The sequence below is a fragment of the Chiloscyllium punctatum genome, chromosome 8, assembly GCF_047496795.1.
Source record: "Chiloscyllium punctatum isolate Juve2018m chromosome 8, sChiPun1.3, whole genome shotgun sequence".
NCBI lineage: Eukaryota > Metazoa > Chordata > Chondrichthyes > Orectolobiformes > Hemiscylliidae > Chiloscyllium > Chiloscyllium punctatum.
Genome location: NC_092746.1, coordinates 132,086,458 through 132,103,715, shown reverse-complemented (window position 1 = coordinate 132,103,715; position 17,258 = coordinate 132,086,458). Strand labels below are relative to the sequence as shown.

At 48.7% G+C, this 17,258-nt stretch overlaps 1 protein-coding gene across 12 annotated transcripts in view; it reads right to left on the bottom strand.

Annotated features, from left to right (window-relative positions):
* Positions 1-17,258, bottom strand: part of scrib (scribble planar cell polarity protein) — a 226,854-nt gene that overhangs the window by 10,111 nt on the left and 199,485 nt on the right. For 8 of the 12 annotated variants that reach the window (XM_072576533.1, XM_072576542.1, XM_072576535.1 and 5 more), the window contains 4 exons: positions 16,359-16,520; positions 9,781-9,920; positions 8,424-8,461; positions 5,837-5,911 (listed from right to left, as the gene is read on the bottom strand). In XM_072576533.1, the coding sequence (XP_072432634.1) occupies positions 5,837-5,911; positions 8,424-8,461; positions 9,781-9,920; positions 16,359-16,520 (415 nt within the window). Of the gene's footprint in view, positions 1-735; positions 772-5,836; positions 5,912-8,423; positions 8,462-9,780; positions 9,921-16,358; positions 16,521-17,258 lie in introns of those variants that run through there. The other 4 variants (XM_072576540.1, XM_072576545.1, XM_072576534.1 and 1 more) reach the window with 3 other exon arrangements.

Below are 17,258 nucleotides of genomic sequence, written 5' to 3'. Positions count from 1 at the left end.
GGGTCACCACATTACAGGGGGGACGGAATCGGGGGTCACCACATTACAGGGGGGACGGAATCGGGCCACCACATTACAGGGGGGATGGAATTGCTCTGGAGACTAGGACGTTTCCAGGGATGGAGGATTGTAGCTACGAGGAGAGATTGGAGAGGGTGGGATTGTTTTCCTTGGAACAGAGGAGGCCGAGAGGGGTGATATGATTGAGGTTTCTAGCATTGAGAGGGATAGAGATAGACAGGAAGGACCTGTTTCCTTTGGCAGAATTCAAAACCCAGGGTTATAGATTCAAGCAAAGTGACAGAAGGATTCAAGGGGACGTGAGGAAAATGTTTTTACACATAGGGTGGTGGGTGCCTGGAATTCGTTGCCTGAGTTGGTGGTAGAGCCACAGACCTTAAACTTTTAAAAATGTACCTGGATCTGTACCTTTAGGGCTATGGACCGTGTGCAGGAAGATGGGATTGGAAGGAGTATTTGGGGGTCTTTGGGTCGGCATGGACAAGATTGGCTAAATGGCCTCCTTCTATAATTTTATGGACCAATAATGTCACCTCTTATTCTTCTAAACTCCAGTGAGTACAGGCCCACCCTACTCAGCCTCTCCCCTGAAGACGATGCCTCCAAATCTCGTGTTAACCCAGTGAACCTTCTCTGGGCTGCCTCCAATGTTACTTTACCTTTCCATAAACAAGGGGGACCAAAACTGTTCACAGTATTCCAGGGAAAAACTGAAATTGCTGGATAAACTCAGCAGGCCTCAGGCAGCATCTGTAGAGAGAAATCAGAGTTAACGTTTTGGGTCCAGTGACCCTTCAGAAGGATTGGGATGTGGTCTAACTGGTGCCTCTTACAGTTTTGGCAAAAACTTTCTCTGGATGTTGCAGGTCCCAGGGTTTAGATCTTTCATAAAGAACAGGCAAGGCAGTAAAAGAGGGGGAGGTGTGGCCTTGTTAGTCAAGGATTGTATAACAGTGGCTGAGAGAACTTTTGATGAGGACTCGTCTACTGAGGTAGTGTGGGCTGAGTTAGAGACAGGAGAGGAGAGGTCACACTGCTAGGAGTTTTTTATAGGCCTCTGCAGAGTTCTAGGGAGGTGGAAGAGAGGATTAGCAAAATGATTCTGGGTAGGAGTGAAAGGAACAGGGTGGTCATTATGGGGGACTTTAACTTCCCCAACATTGACTGGAAATGCTATAACTCTAGTAAGTCGGATGGATCAGTTTTTGTCCAAAGTGTACAGGAGGGTTTCCTGACACAGTATGTCGAAGGGCCGACAAGAGGGAAGGCCACACTGGATCTGGTGCTTGGTAATGAACCAGGCCAGGTGATTGATTTAGTGACAGGTGAGCACTTTGGAGAGAGTGACCATAATTTATGGGCGGCACGGTGGCACAGTGGTTAGCACTGCTGCCTCACACCCAGAGACCCAGGTTCAATTCCCGCCTCAGGCGATTGACTGTGTGGAGTTTGCACATTCTCCCCATGTCTGTGTGGGTTTCCTCCGGGTGCTCCGGTTTCTTCCCACAGTCCAAAAATGTGCAGGTCAGGTGAATTGGCCATGCTAAATTGCCCGTAGTGTTAGGTGAAGGGGTAAATGTAGGGGAATGGGTCTGGGTGGGTTACGCTTCGGCGGGTCAGTGTGGACTTGTTGGGCCGAAGGCACTGTAAGTAATATAATCTAATCTAGTAATCTAATCTAATAATTCAGTTACATTTAGTTAGCGATAGAAAGGGATAGGTACACGCCACAGGGCAAGAGTTAGAGATGGGGCAAGGGCAATTAGATATTGTGTGTCCTTGATAGGTATGTCCCTGTCAGGTAGGGAGGAAGTGATAAGGTAAGGGAACCGTGGTTTACAACAGGAATTACATCTCTTGTTACGATGAAGAAGGAGGCTTATGTGTTGATGAGGCAAGATGGTTCAGATGAGGCGATGGAGAGTTGCAGATCAGCTAGGAAGGATTTAAAGAGAGAGTTAAGAAGAGCAAAGAGAGGACACGAGCTGTCTTTAGCAAATAGAATAAAGGAGAACCCTAAAGCTTTCTATAGATATGTGGGGAATAAAAGGATGATTAGGGTAGGAATAGGGCCAATCAAAGAGAGAAGTGGGAAGTTGAGTGTGGACCCTGTGGAGATCGGAGAGGTGCTAAGTGAACATTTCCCATCGGATTTCATTCAGGAAAAGGAGAATATTGTAGAGGAGAAGAATGAGGTATGAGATATTAGACTGGAAAAGATCGAGGTAAGTTACAAACAGGTGTTATCAATTCTAGGAGGCATGAAAGTAGACAAGTCCCCTGGACTGGATGGGATTTATCCGCGGATTCTCTGGGAAGCCAGGGAGGAGATAGCAGAGCCTTTGGCTTTTTTATTTGAGTCGTCATTGTCTACAGGTTTAGTACCAGAGGACTGGAGGATTGCAAATGTTGTGGCCTTGTTCGAGAAGGGCAGTAGAGATGACCCAAATAATTATAGACCAGTGAGCCTTCCTTCTGTTGTAGGAAAGGTTTTGGAAAGGATTATAAGAGATACGTTTTATAATCATCTTTGAGGATGTGACTAGAAACGTTGATGAGGGTCAAGGGGTGGATGTGGTGTATATGGACTTCAGCAAGGCATTTGATAAGGTTCCCCATGGTAGGCTCATTCAGAAGGTCAGGAGGAATGGGATACAGGGGAACATAGCTGCCTGGATACAGAATTGGCTGGCCAACAGAAGACAGCGAGTGGTAGAAGGAGGAAAGTATTCTGCCTGGAAGTCAGTGGTGAGTGGTGTTCCACAGGGCTCTGTCCTTGGGCCTCTACTGTTTGTAATTTTTATTAATGACTTGGATGAGGAGATTGGAGGATGGGTCAGCAAGTTTGCAGACGACACAAAGGTTGGAGGTGTCATTGACAGTATAGAGGGCTGTTGTAGGCTGCAGCAGGACATTGACAGGATGCAGAGATGGGCTGAGAGGTGGCAGATGGAGTTCAACCTGGATAAATGCGAGGTGATGCATTTTGGAAGGTCGAATTTGAAAGCTGAGTACAGGATTAAGGATAGGATTCTTGGCAGTGTGGAGGAACAGAGGGATCTTGGTGTGCAGGTACACAGATCCCTTAAAATGGCCACCCAAGTGGACAGGGTTGTTAAGAAAGCATATGGTGTTTTGGCTTTCATTAACAGGGGGATTGAGTTTAAGAGTCGTGAGATCTTGTTGCAGCTCTATAAAACTTTGATTAGACCGCACTTGGAATACTGTGTCCAGTTCTGGTCGCTATATTATAGGAAAGATGTGGATGCTTTGGAGCGGTTTCAGAGGTGGTTTACCAGGATGCTGCCTGGAATGGAGGGATGGTCTTATAAGGAGAGGTTGACTGAGCTCGGACTTTTTTCATTGGAAAAAAGGAGGAGGAGGAGAGGGGACCTAATTGAGGTATACAAGATAATGAGAGGCATAGATAGAATCGATAGCCAGAGACTATTTCTATGATGACTAACATGAGGCATCATAGTTTTAAGCTGGTTGGAGGAAAGTATAGAGGGATGTCAGAGGTGGGTTCTTTACACAGAGTTGTGAGAGCATGGAATGTATTGTCAGCAGCAGTTGTGGAAGCAAGGTCATTGGGGATATTTAAGAGACTACTGGACATGCAGATGGTCACAGAAATTTGAGGGTGCATACATGAGGATCAATGGTCAGCACAACATGGTGGGCTGAAGGGCCTGTTCTGTGCTGTACTGTTCTATGTTCTAAGCAACAATGTGATTTCAGATAGTCAACAAGGTTTCATCAAGGACAGGTTGTGTCTCACAAACCTCATTGATCTTTTTGAGAAGGTGACCAAGCATGTAGTTGAGGGTAGGGCAGTTGACGTGGTGTACATGGACTCCAGTAAAGCCTTTGATAAGGTTCCATATGGAAGGCTGTTGGAGAAAATGCAGCTGCATGGAATTAAGGGTGATTTAGCAGTTTGGATTAGGAACTGGCTTTCTGAAAGAAGGCAGCGAGTGGTGGTTGATGGAAAATATTCAGCCTGGAGTCCGGTTACTAGGGGTGTGCCACAAGGATCTGTTTTGGGACCACTGCTGTTTGTCATTTTTATAAATGATTTAGACACAGGCATAGGTGGATGGATTAGTAAGTTTGCAGATGACACTAAAGTCGGTGGAGTAGTGGACAGTGTGGAAGAATGTTACAGGTTGCAGGGGGACTTGGATAAACTGCAGAATTGGGCTGAGGGGTGGCAAATGGAGTTCAATGCAGCTAAATGTGAGGTAATGCACTTTGGGAAGAATAACAGGAAGGCAGAGGACTGGGTCAATGGAAAGATTCTTGGTCGTGTGGATGTGCAGAGGGATCTTGGAGTCCATGTACATAGATCCCTGAAAGTTGCCCCCCAGGTGGATAGTGCTGTTAAGGCGGCATCCGGTGTGTGAGGTTTCATTGGGAGAGGGATTGAGTTCCAGAGTCGTAACGTCATGCTGCAACTATACAAAACACTGGTGCGGCCACATTTGGAATATTGTGTACAGTTCTGGTCCCCATATTTCGGGAAGGATGTGGAAACATTGGAAAAGGTGCAGAGGAGATTTACCAGGATGTTGCCTGGTCTGGAGGAAAGATCTTATGAGGAAACGCTGAGGGACTTGGGTCTGTTCTCATTGGAGAACTAAGAGGGGATTTGATAGAGACATACAAGATGATCAGAGGATTAGATCGGGGAGACAGTGAGAGTCTTTTTCCGAGAATGATGACATCAGCGTGTACGAGGGGGCATAACTACAGATTGAAGGGTGATAGATTTAAGACAGATGTCAGAGGCAGGTTCTTTACACAGAGGAATACCCTACCTGCCAATGTAGTTAACTCAGGGAGATTTAAACAATCCTTAGATAAGCACATGGATGATTTTGGGATAGTGTTGGGGGATGAGCTGAGAATAGTTCACAGGTTGGCGTAACATTGAGGGCCGAAGGGCCTGTTCTGTGCTGTATTGTTCTATGTTCTGATTCTGTATCACTCTGTTTCAAATCTTGTTCCCTGGGCATAGGTAAGACTTCGAATTGGACCTTCAGCCCACTGAGTCTGGATGATGATATGATGAGGAAGGTGAGGATAACAACGGAGGGTTTGGGAACAAGTTATTGTGGTTGTGTGTGACAGCACTGCTTCATAGTTTGGGGTGAGGGGGGACGGGATGCGCAATGGGAACAGAGGCGATGATTGATTTCAAAAAGACACTGGATAGTAACTCGAGGGAAATAAAGCAGCAGCAATGTGGGGAGAAATAGCAGTGGCGTGGGGATGTTGGGCTCTCTCTACAGTGGGCTTGCATGTATCTGATGGACTGAATGGTCTTCTATTGCAGCATAAATAAAACAGGGGACCAAGAATAGATTGTGGTGGGAAAGCACAGGGAACAGTGTTGGAAGCAGGAAAAGAAACAGTTTCTAGCCCCTTTCTGATTCTGGATCAGTAAGAATTGAAGCAGACAAGTCCCACTTCTCAATTAGCATCCAGACAGAAAAGCAGCTCCGTTTGATCCTTGGAGCACCTGGAGATGCTGCATTTCAATTCAAGCTCTTTGTAGCTGGTCCACAGGATCCCAAAGGAACATAACACCAACAAGCACATGCCAATCTATCTCACAAAAGACAAGAGATCCCTCCACAAAGCAGCCGTGTAGAGCAGCAACCCCCTGACCCCACGCTCTCCGCTCCCCCCCTCCAATTAAGCAGCATGCTCCGATCATGTCACACAGCACACTGGGGCAATGCAACAAATGAAGAGACAGTGGGTCCGAAGCACAAAGGCACTGATGGGGCCCACAGCATGCAGCCAGTACCTGGATATTGTAAACTGGTTTAGAAGATGGGATAGCTGCAAACTGTCGGTAATCAAACTTCTTTTCTGACCAGGACTGTAAGGTACAGTAAAGAGGAGTGAGAACAGGATGGAGAAACATCTAAATAAATGCAAAATACTGCAGATGCAGAAATATCCCACATTGCTCTGTAGGTGCTAGATATGTGAAGGATGCAATAACATAGACAGCTATGTCTACAGCCAGACAGAGGTATCCACTTACACACACGCACTGCCACATCACCCCCCCACAATAGGGGAGAGAGCCTCTTCCCAAAACATGATACATTGAACGTAGAACAGTACAGCACAGTACAAACCCTTCGGCCCACTATGTTGTGCCAAGTGTTTATCTTAATCTAAGACCAACCTAACCTACAGACCCCTCAATTTACTGCCGTCCATGTGCTTGTCCAGCAGTTGCTGAAATGTCCCTAATGTCTCTGACTCCACAATCACCGCTGGCAGTACATTCCACACACCCACCATTCCCGGTGTAAAGGACCTACCTCTGTCATCTCCCCTATACCTTCCTCCAATCACCTTCAAATTATGACCCCTCGTGACAGCCATTTCTGCCCTGGGGAAAAGTCTCTGGCTATCTCCTCCATCTCTGCCTCTCATTACCTTGTGCACCTCTATCAAGTCACCTCTCTTCCTCCTCCTCTCCACTGTGAAAAGCCCCAGCTGACTCAATCTCTCTTCATAAGACAAGCCCTCCAGTCCAGGCAGCATCCTGATCAATCTCCTCTGCACCCTTTCTAAAGCATCTACACCCTTCTTATACTGAGGTGACCAGAACTGGACACAATATTCCAAGTGAGGTCTGACCAGGACTCTACAGAGCTGCAGCAAAACCTCACGACTCAAACTCAATCCCCCTGTTAATGAAAGCCAAAACGCCATATGCCTTCTTAACATGCCTATCCACTTGGGTGGCAACGTGAGGGATCTATGTACATGGACCCCAAGATCCCTCTGTTCCTCCACATTGCCAAGAATCCTGTCTGTATTCAGCATTCAAATTCGAACTTCAAAAATGAATCATTTTGCATTTATCCATGTTGAACTCCATCTGTCACTTCTCAGCTCAGCTCTGTATCCTGTCAGTGTCTTGTTGTAGCCTGCCACAGCCCTCAACACTATCTACAACACCACCGACCTTTGTGTCATCGGCAAACTCACTAACCCACCCTTTCACTTCTTCATCCAAGTCATTTATAAAAAACTACAAAGAGCAGATGCCCAAGAACAGATCCCTGTAGGACACCACTGGTCACCGAGCTCCAGGCGGAATACTTTCCATCCACGAATACTCGCTGTCTTCTTTCGGCCAGCCAATTCTGTATCTAGACAGCCACATTTCCCTGTATCCCATACCTCCTAACTTTCTGAATGAGCCTACTCTGGGGAACCTTATCAAATGCCTCACTGAAATCCATACACACCAAATTCACTGTTCGACCTTTGTCAACTTATCTCGTCACATCCTCAAAGAATTCAATAAGGCTTGTGAGGCATAACCTGCCCTTCACAAAGCCATGCTGACTATCTCTAATCAAACTATGTTTTTTCCAAATAGTCATAAATCCTATCTCTCAGAATCCTTTCCAGTACATTGCTTACCACAGACGTTAAGACTGACTGGTCTGTAATTCCCAGGGATTCCCTTATTCCCTTTCTTGAACAGAGGAACAACACTCACCTCCCTCCAATCATCCTGTGGAGAGTGAGGATGCAAAGATCATCACCAGAGGCACAGCAATCTCATTCCTTGCTTCCCTTGGTACCCTTGGATATATCTGCTCCAGCCGTGGGGACTTATCTATCTTGATGTTTCCCAGAATTTCCAGCACATCCACTTCCTGATTATCAATCTGTTCAAACCTATTAACCTGCTCCACAGTGTTCTCACCGTCAACAAGGTCCCTCTCTCTAGTGAATACTGAAGCAAAAAACTCATTTAGGGCCTCCCCTACCTCTTCAGACTCCAGGCACAAGCCACTATCCCTGATTGGCCCTATCCTCTCACTGATCATTGTCTTATTCCTCAAGTACGTGTACAACACCTTTGGGATATATCTGTCAGTTAGACTCAGGAGACACAGAACATCAGGTAAATGACAGAGATACAGGCTGGGGGTGTGTGTGTGTGTGTGTGTGTGTGTGTGTGTGTGTGTGTGTGTGTGTGAGAGAGAGAGAGAGAGAGAGAGAGAGTGAGGGAGGAAGGAGAGAGAGAGTGTGTGTGGAGGGACCCCCCCCCCTCTCCCCCCCGCCACACCCCCACCCGAGTCAGGGGTGAAATGAGAGATAGGGGGCTCCAGGGGGTGAAATTGGGGGGGGGGGGGGGGGGGGGGGGTGGAGGTGGAATTGTGGGGGGGGGGGGGGGGGGGGGGGGGGAGGGGAAGGTCTTGGGGAGGGTAAAGCAGTGAGGGCAGGTGGAGGGACAGAGGTGCGGAGCAGCCAGAGAGCCACACTGCGGGACACCCCAATGCTGCAGGAGGAAGCAGTCAGTCAGTCAGTCATTTTATCATCAACATTTTACTGAACCCTCTGGGTGTACTCACCAGCCTCCCAGGTGATGTGACGCTGCGAGGGCTGTGATCTGGAATACAAACAGTTCAAGAGTCAGTTACTGACCGGGAGCATGGTGGAGCTGGGGCTGGGAATAGCACAGGGATCAGAGCTGGCTCCCTCACTTTTTGTGATATTCAGAAATAATATAGGGGAGGATCAGGAGGGAATGATAAGTAAGTCTGTGAATGACAGAATGATTGGCCAGGTGGTTGACAGGGAGGAGGAAGGCTTTAGGTTACAGGAGGACAGAAATAGGTTGGTCCGATGGACAGATCAATGTCAGACAAGTTTAAACCCGATAAATGTGAGGGGATGCACTTCAGAAGAAGGAATAAGACAAGAGAGTACTCAATGAATGGCAGGACATGAGGAGGAACTGAGAGATCTTGGGGTGTTTGTGTACAGATCCCTGAAGGCAGCAGCACAGGTTAATAGGGCAGTTTGGAAGGAATACAGGACACTTCCCTTTATCAGTCCAGACAGAGATTATAAGAGCAGGGAGGGTTATTGGGAGAGATACAGAACTTGGGTTAGATCACAGCTGGAGGACTATGTGCTGTTCTGGTCTCAACACGACAGGAGGAAGGGGGAAAGGGGGTAGGGGGAGCGAGCGGGGTGGGGGAGCGAGCGGGGGAGGGGAGGAGGAGCGAGCGGGCTGGGGGAGCGAGCGGGGTAGGGGAGGAGGAGCGAGCGGGGTGGGGAGGGGGAGTGAGTAGGGTAGGGGAGGGGGAGGGGGAGGGGGAGTGAGCAGGATAGGGGAGGGGGAGTGAGCGAGGTGGGGGTGGGGAGGGGGAGTGAGTAGGGTAGGGGGAGGGGGAGTGGGTAGGGTAGGGGGAGGGGGAGAGAAGGGGAGGGGGAGTGAGCAGGATAGGGGAGGGGGAGTGAGCGAGGTGGGGGTGGGGAGGGGGAGTGAGCGGGGTGGGGGAGGGGGAGCGAGCGGGGTGGGGGAGGGAGCGGGGTGGGGGAGGGGGAGCGAGCGGGGTGGGGAACGAGCGGGGTGGGGGAGGGGAGGGGGAGTGAGCGGGGTGGGGGAGGGGGAGGGGGAGCGAGCGGGGTGGGGGAGCGAGCGGGGTGGGGGAGGGGGAGCGAGCGGGGTGGGGGAGGGGGAGCGAGCGGGGTGGGGGAGGGGGAGCGAGCGGGGTGGGGGAGGGGGAGCGAGCGGGGTGGGGGAGGGGGAGCGAGCGGGGTGGGGGAGGGGGAGCGAGCGGGGTGGGGGAGGGGGAGCGAGCGGGGTGGGGGAGGGGGAGCGAGCGGGGTGGGGGAGGGGGAGCGAGCGGGGTGGGGGAGGGGGAGCGAGCGGGGTGGGGGAGGGGAGTGAGCTGGTTTGGGGAGTGGGTCTGTACGTACCATCCAGCGGGGTGGGGGAGGGGGTGGCAGCAGGTGAGGGGGACTCGGAGAGTTGGTCGAGTGGGCTGCGTTTCTTCGGCTCCTTTGATTTGGCGATGACCATTTGTGCTTTCAGTGCATCCTGCTCGAGGGACTTCATCCTGTGGGAGAGAAGGGGACAGCATTAATATCACCACAGGCAGCGAGGGGTAGGAGGGTCACAGAAATACCCGCGACTGTGCCACTGAGGGAGCTTAGAGAGAGAGTGTGTGTGTGTGTGTGTGTGTGTGTGTGTGTGTGAGAGAGAGAGCGAGAGAGAGCAAGAGAAAGCAAGCGAGAGAGAGAGCAAGAGAGAGCGAGAGAGCGAGAGAGAGCGTGTGCGTGTGTTTGTGTGTGTGAAAGAGTGTGAGAGTGCGTGTGCGCGCGCGTGCGCAGGGGTGTAATCCAATCTCCCCAGCACCATGGGCTATACACCCACTGTGTTCCATCCACACCCAACTCCTGAATGTGATAATACTGACCTTCCCCATGACCTCAACAGCCAAAGTTGTCAAGGCAGAGTCTCGGAACCCAGGCCAAATCAAGTCAAAATGCAGGAGATCACTGCTTTCCCATTTACTACTAACCAGCCCATCTATATCCTGCTCTTATCTCAGGTTAGCTGCCTCACCATTAACCACACCACCATACTTCATACCATCCACAAACTGACTGATCAATTCGGCTGCTCCCCCTGCCCCTGGGGGGAAAGACACAGCTGGCCAGGCAGCATCCGAGGAGCAGGAGAGTCAATGCTTCAGGCATAAGCTCTTCCTGATGAAGAGTTTTTGAGTCCTATCCCTAGCATCTGCAGTCATCACGTTCTGTTGCTTTCATTTACATGAGGGAAGAGGCAGACTTGATTAGGGAGCTGAAAGTGAAGGAACCTCTAGGCGACAGTGACCATGATATGATAGATTTGCTCCTGCAGTTTGAGAGGGAGAAGCAGGAATCAGATGTAACAGTATTTTACCACTGAGGGTAACTTACAGAGGCCTGAGGCAGGAGCTGGCCAGAGTGGCTTGGAAGGGGGGGGGGGGGGGGGGGGAGCTGAGCAGGGAAGACTGTGGAGCAGCAAGGACAGGAGTTTCTGGGAATAATTCGGGAGGAACAGCAGAAATACATCCCAAGGAAGAAGGAAGATCCTGACGGGAGGCTGAGGTAACTATGGCTGATACAGGAAGTCAATGACAGCAAGAAAACAAAACAAAAGGATACGATGTGGTTAAGGTCAGCCGGGAACTGGGAAGCCTTTAAAAACTAGAAGGTAAAATCACCTTATTGGGAAAAACAAATTTGTAAGGAGATCTCAGTTATCTGTAAGAATAATAGGGTTAGTTATTTTAGGAAATTTTAACTTTCCAAACATTGACTGGGACTGCCACAATGTTAAAGGTTTAGATGGAGAGGAATTTGTTAAGTGTGTGCAAGAAAACCTTCTGATTCATTATGTGTATGTACCTTCTAGAGAAGGTGCAAAACTTGACCTACTCTTGGGAAATAAGGCAGGGCAGGTGACTGAGGTGTCAGTGGGGGAGCACTTTGGGGCCAGCGACCATAATTCTATTAGGTTTAAAATAGTGATGGAAAAGGATAGACCAGATCTAAAAGTTGAAGTTCTAAATTGGAGAAAGGCCAGTTTTGATAGTATTAGGCAAGAACTTTCGAAAGCTGACTGGGGGCAGATGTTCACAGGTAAAGGGACGGCTGGAAAATGGGAAGCCTTCAGAAATGAGATAACCAGAATCCAGAGAAAGTATATTCCTGTCAGGGTGAAAGGGAAGGCTGGTAGGTATAGGGAATGCTGGATGACTAAAGAAATTGAGGGTTTGGTTAAGAAAAGGAATAAAGCATATGTCAGACAGGAGAGTCTAGTGCTGGAAAAAGACAGATCAGGCAGCACCTAAGGAACAGGAGAATCGACGTTTTGGGCAAAAGCATTGAATGACTTATGCCTGAAAAGTCGATTCTTCTGCTTCTCAGTTGCTGCCTGACCTGCTGTGCCTTACCAGCACCACACTCTCAACTCTGATCTCCAGCATCTCCTATAGACAGGATAGATCGAGTGAATCCTTAGAGGAGTATAAAGGAAGTAGGAGTATATACTCAAGAGGGAAATCAGGAGGGCAAAAAGGGGATATGAGATAGCTTTGGAAAATAAAGTTAAGGAGAATCCAAAGGGTTTTTACAAATACATTAAGGACAAAAGGGTAACTAGGGAGAGAATAGGGCCCCTCAAAGATCAGCAAGGCGGCCTTTGTGTGGAGCCACAGGAGATGGGGGAGATACTAAACGAGTATTTTGCATCAGTATTTACTGTGGAAAAGGACATGCAAAGTATAAAATATAGGGAAAGAGGCGATGACAACTTGAAAAATATCCATATTACAGAGGAGGAAGTGCTGGATGTCTTGCAACACATAAAAGTGGATAAATCCCCAGGACCTGATCAGGTGTACCCTAGAACTCTGTGGGAAGCTAGAGAAGTGATTGCTGGGCCTCTTGCTGAGATATTTGTATCATCGATAGTCACAGGTGAGGTGCCGGAAGACTGGAGGTTGGCAAACGTGTACATCGCTATGACTGTATGTAACCAAAAAACCAATAAAGGGTGAATAAGATTAAATTTGAGAGTGCGCTAGCTAGCATAATAAAAAAATGGCAAGAGATTTTTTGGAAAATATCTAAAAGGTCAGAGAGGTAAGCGTGGACATGGGACTGTTGGAAGCTGAGGCAGTAATGGGGAAGAGAGAAATGGCAGAGGAACTGAGCCAGTACATTGCTTCAGTTTTCACGGTGGAAGACCCCAGCAACACACCAGAACTACAAGAGAATCAGAGGGGCACAGGCCATCACTAAGGAGCTCCCGGGATTCTGAAGGAAATACCTGAGGAGATTGGAGAGACATTGGTGGGATCTCTCAGCAATCACTGGAGTCAGGGATGGTCCCAGAGGACTGGAAAAGGGCTAATACAACACCCCCTGTGTAAGGGAGGGAGGCAGGAGACAGGAAACTATAGGCCGGTTAGCCTGAGCTCGGTCATTGGGAAGATGTTAGAGTTCATTGTTAAGGATGAGATTGTGGAGTATTTGGAAGTGTAACAGAATGCTAAGAGGCATTTACAATTTTGAGGGGTTTTGACAGAACAGTTCCGGAGAAACTATTTCCTTTTATTGATGAGCTGATAATCAGCAATCACAGATTTAAAATAATGCACTAAAACCATTGAAAAGAACAGTTGGTAATATCTGGAAAGTACCTGCTGAAATGCTGCCTGAAGAGAGCTGCCAAAAGGCAATTAGACATGAAAGAGACAACATCCTGGGTTTTGGGACAAACTTGGGCAATTCTTCTGGAGTCAGCAGAGGCTACAGTGCCTTCAGTTGGGTTTTATTGAGGTGAATAAGGTATAGCGATCAGCACAGACTGGATCAAGTCAAATGATCTCCAATGAGGTAATGGAGCGCCTCAATGAAGGTACGGTAATAGACATATACTTATTCCATAATGTACCAGAAAACAGATGTATTTATAATATATGTATTTATAACATGGTTTTAAAAGGGACTGTGATAACTTGTTTGGTTTGATGCATTAATAACACGCAGCAATCACTAGCTAGGCCAGCAGCATGTATGGTCCATTTTGGAAGCAGTCAGTGGTGTGATATGTCTGCACTGCATTGCTGTTGGGCTGGGAGTGATCTAATTGTTAATGAATGGGAGGTAGGGCACAGAGGGAAGCAGATCCTTCCTTTTGACTCAGGGTATATGCAACTGGGCCCCCCCAGTGGCCACTACTGGGATTTATGGTTACTATGACCATACCAGGCCCTTAGCTCAGATTAAAACATCAAGAGAAAAGCAAATTACTGCAGATGCCGGAATCTGAAACCAAAAGAGAAAATGCTGGAAAATCTCAGCAAGTCTGGTAGCATCTGTAAGGAGAGAAAAGAGCTGACCTTTCGAGTCTAAATGTCAAAGTTTTGACAAAGGGTCAGTTAAGACTCGAAAAGTCAGCTCTTTTCTCTCTTTACAGATGCTGCCAGACCTGCTGAGATTTTCCAGCATTTTCTCTTTTGGTTTAAAACATCAAGAACTGTGGATGCTGGAAACCGAAAAACAAAAAAAACCACAAGTAATGGGAAAAACTCAGCAGGCCTGACAGCATCTGGACAACGAAAGCAGAATCAACCTTTCAGACCCAGTGACCCTTCTTCACAGGGCAAGCAACTGGTTCTACACCTCGGAACTACCTCGTGTGCCAAAGAGCCTGTTCTGTGCTGCACTATTCTATTAACTCTGCTTTCTCTCCACAGAAGCTGCCAGACCTGCTGAGTTTCTCCAGCAATTTTTTTTAGATTAGATTAGATTAGATTAGATTAGATTACTTACAGTGTGGAAACAGGCCCTTCGGCCCAACAAGTCCACACCGCCCCGCCGAAGCGTAACCCACCCATACCCCTACATCTACATTTACCCCTTACCTAACACTATGGGCAATTTAGCATGGCCAATTCACCTGGCCTGCACATCTTTGGACTGTGGGAGGAAACCGGAGCACCCGGAGGAAACCCACGCAGACACGGGGAGAACGTGCAAACTCCACACAGTCAGTCGCCTGAGGCGGGAATTGAACCCGGGTCTCAGGCGCTGTGAGGCAGCAGTGCTAACCACTGTGCCACCGTGCCGCCCAAGTAATCATAAATCCTGTCTCTCAGAATCCTCTCCAATACATTCCCCACCACAGACATAAGTCTGACTGGTCTGTAATTCCCAGGATTATCCCTATTCCCTTTCTTGAACAGGAGTATAACATTTGCCACCTTCCAATCATCAGGCACTACACCAGTGGACAGTGAGGACACAAAGTTCATCGCCAAAGCTGCAGCAATCTGTTCCGGCGCTTTCTGTAATAACCGCCGATATATCCCGTCTGGTCAAAGGGAATTTGTGCTTTAATTCCTCATATAACGTGTGAGGAGCAAGAGGATGGTTAGAGTGAGGGTGGGGCCAATCAGGGATAGTGGAGGGAACTTATGTCTGGAGTTGGAGGAGGTAGGGGAGGCCCTTAATGAAAACTTTGCTTCAGTATACACCACTGAGAGGGACCTTGATGTTTCCGAGGACAGCGTGAAACAGGCTGATAGGCTCAAACAGGTTGATGTTAAGGAGGTGGATCTGCTGGAAATTTTGAAAAGCATAAGGATAGAAAAATTCCCTTTGACCAGACGGGATATATCGGCGGTTATTACAGAAAGCGCCGGAACAGATTGCTGCAGCTTTGGCGATGAACTTTGTGTCCTCACTGTCCACTGGTGTAGTGCCTGATGATTGGAAGGTGGCAAATGTTATACTCCTGTTCAAGAAAGGGAATAGGGATAATCCTGGGAATTACAGACCAGTCAGACTTATGTCTGTGGTGGGGAATGTATTGGAGAGGATTCTGAGAGACAGGATTTATGATTACTTGGAAAACCATAGTTTGATTAGAGATAGTCAGCATGGCTCTGTGAGGGGCAGGTCATGCCTCACAAACCTTGCTGAATTCTCTGAGGATGTGACAAAACACATTGATGAGGGTAGAGCAGTGGATGTGGTGTACATGGATTTTAGCAAGGTGTTTGATAAGCTTCCCATGGTAGGCTCATTCACAAAGTAAGGAAGCCCATGGGATACAGGGAAACCCGGCTGTCTGCATACAGAATCGGCTGGCCCATAGAAGACAGAGGGTGGTGGTAGATGGAAAGTATTCAGCCTGGAGCTCGGTGACCAGTGGTGTTCCACAGGGATCGGTTCTGGGACCTCTGCTCTTTGTGATTTTATAAATGACTTGGATGAGGAAGTGGAAGGGTGTGTTAGTAAGTTTGCCGATGACACAAAGGTTGGGGGAGTGGTGGATAGTGTGGGGGGATGCTGTAGGTTGCAATGGGACATTGACAGGATACAGAGCTGGGCTGGTAAGTGACAGATGGAGTTTAACCTGAAAAAGTGTGAAGTGATTCACTTTGGAAGGTGGAATTTGAATACAGATTCCAGGGTTCAAGGCAGGATTCTTGGCAGTGTGGAGGAACAGAGGGATCTTGGGGTCCACGTCCATAGATCCCTCAAAGTTGCCCCCAAGTTGATAGAGTTGTTAAGAAGGTGTATGGTAGTTGGCTTTACTAGGTGGACTGATATTAGCACACCAATGAGAGCTGAATTTAGAACCTGCCAGTTAATCTGCTCTATGGTCTCACCAATCCCTTTAACATCTGAACATCATTCCAGATCTGCACTGCCCTTCGATTTCAGTCTCTTACCCATTCCTGCTGTCCATCATTCCAATATTGTCAGCTCCCACGGGGCTGTCCCTCCCTCACTAAGCCTTGCTTTCCTTCTAACTCTGTTGGGTCTGTGCTCCTGATTGTTTCACTCAGTTTTCCCTGTGAGATGCACTAAGGCATGAGACAAGGTGAGAAGCTGCTCTCACAGTGAGGTTCTGCAGGTGACTGGTTGGGGGTGGGGGTGGGGTTTAGGAATGTGGCTGGAAGTTCAGCATGCAGCATGCAGCTTCACACCTGACGGCAGTGGACAGGGGCTCTTGCCTGACCAGTGGAAGCGGTTTGAGACAGGAGCCCTGACCTAGGCTCAGTCCGTCAGCTGCCCGCTGCAGGGACCTGTAAAGACGGTGAGCCCGCTCCTGCTCGTACTGCCTGAGATCATCCTCCAGGGCTTGGTGCCTGAGCCAGAAGAAGTGTAGGCCAAGGACAGAGGGACAGAAGCACAAAGGGAAAACCCCGAGAGGTACATGGAAGGAAAGAGAAAAGGAAAGAATTAACAAGATTGAAGTGAGGAGCGATGATGACAATCAGACAGCTCAGTGCTTCACACCAGACTCATGAAAACAACTGCATACAGCATTCGGACTCCCTCCCAACGATTCCACAATATTCCAATAATGAATCCCTGCCATAATACACCAGATTAGAACAGCAGCAAACCCACACATAGGACAGAGACACACACTGACTCTCCCTGGGGTACGGGCTCTCTCTCTCTCACACACACTGACTCTCCCTGGGGTACGGGCTCTCTCTCTCTCACACACACTGACTCTCCCTGGGGTACGGGCTCTCTCTCTCTCTCTCTCTCACACACACACTGACTCTCCCTGGGGTACGGGCTCTCACACACACACACACACAGACTCTCCCTGGGGTACGGGCTCTCTCTCACACAGACTCTCCCTGGGGTACGGGCTCTCTCTCACACAGACTCTCCCTGGGGTACGGGCTCTCACACACACAGACTCTCCCTGGGGTACGGGCTCTCTCTCTCTCTCTCTCTCACACACACAGACTCTCCCTGGGGTACGGGCTCTCACACACACAGACTCTCCCTGGGGTACGGTCTCTCACACACACTGACTCTCCCTGGGGTACGGGCTCTCTCTCTCTCTCACACACACTGACTCTCCC